The 1,247-nt window shown below is 54.2% G+C and overlaps 1 protein-coding gene across 1 annotated transcript in view; it reads left to right on the forward strand.

The window, feature by feature from the left end:
• Window positions 1–1,247, forward strand: part of LOC130587484 (neuroblast differentiation-associated protein AHNAK-like) — a 14,140-nt gene that overhangs the window by 5,818 nt on the left and 7,075 nt on the right. Inside the window, exon 2 of the mRNA XM_057388463.1 lies at window positions 4–1,239. Coding sequence (XP_057244446.1) covers window positions 4–1,239 — 1,236 coding nt within the window. The remainder of the gene's footprint in view (window positions 1–3; window positions 1,240–1,247) is intronic.

Raw genomic sequence — 1,247 nt, forward strand, 5'->3', positions numbered from 1 at the left:
CATTTCAAGACCCCCAAGATCTCCATGCCGGACATCGACCTCAACCTGAAAGGACCCAAAGTCAAAGGGGACATCGATGTCTCTGTCCCCAAACTGGAGGGGGACCTGAAGGGTCCTGAACTGGACATCAAAGGGCCCAAAGTGGACATTGACCTGCCGGACGTGGACATTGAAGGGCCAGAGGGGAAGGTGAAGGGTCCCAAGTTCAAAATGCCTGAAATGCATTTCAAAGCGCCCAAGATCTCCATGCCGGACTTTGATCTGAACCTCAAAGGGCCCAAAGTGAAGGGGGACATCGATGTCTCTGTCCCCAAACTCGAGGGGGACCTGAAAGGACCCGAACTGGACATCAAAGGGCCCAAAGTGGACATTGACCTGCCGGACGTGGAGCTGGAAGGGCCGGAGGGAAAAATGAAAGGCCCCAAATTCAAAATGCCCGAAATGGACATCAAAGCGCCCAAAATCTCCATGCCGGACTTTGATCTGAACCTGAAAGGACCCAAAATCAAGGGGGACGTGGACGTGTCCAGCCCCAAACTGGAAGGTGACCTCAAAGGTCCTGAACTGGACATCAAAGGGCCCAAAGTGGACATTGACCTGCCGGACGTGGAGCTGGAGTGTCCGGAGGGGAAGATCAAAGGCCCCAAGTTCAAAATGCCCAAGATGGACATCAAAGCGCCCAAGATCTCCATGCCGGATGTGGACTTTGGCCTCAAAGGACCCAAAATCAAAGGGGACATCGATGTCTCTGTCCCCAAACTCGAGGGTGACCTGAAGGGGCCTGAACTGGACATCAAAGGGCCCAAAGTGGACATCGAGGCCCCCGATGTGGACATTCACGGCCCCGAAGGGAAAATCAAAATGCCCAAATTCAAAATGCCCAAATTTGGGTTTTCCGGGCCCAAAGTGGAAGGCCCTGAAGTGGACGTGAACCTCCCCACGGGAAACCTGGACGTGTCCGGCCCCAAAGTGGACATTGAAGGTCCAGAGGTGGACGTTGAGCTGCCCGAGGGGAAGGTGAAGGGCCCCAAATTCAAAATGCCCGAAATGCATTTCAAGACCCCCAAGATCTCCATGCCGGACATCGACCTCAACCTTAAAGGACCCAAAGTCAAAGGGGACATCGATGTCTCTGTCCCCAAACTCGAGGGTGACCTCAAAGGTCCTGAACTGGACATCAAAGGGCCCAAAGTGGACATTGAAGCTCCTGATGTGGACATTGACCTCCCAGAGGGGAAGGTCAAGGG

Source organism: Malurus melanocephalus, unplaced genomic scaffold (genome assembly GCF_030028575.1).
Source record: "Malurus melanocephalus ecotype Western Australia unplaced genomic scaffold, MMel_1.1 scaffold_1970, whole genome shotgun sequence".
In the NCBI taxonomy this organism is placed as follows: domain Eukaryota; kingdom Metazoa; phylum Chordata; class Aves; order Passeriformes; family Maluridae; genus Malurus; species Malurus melanocephalus.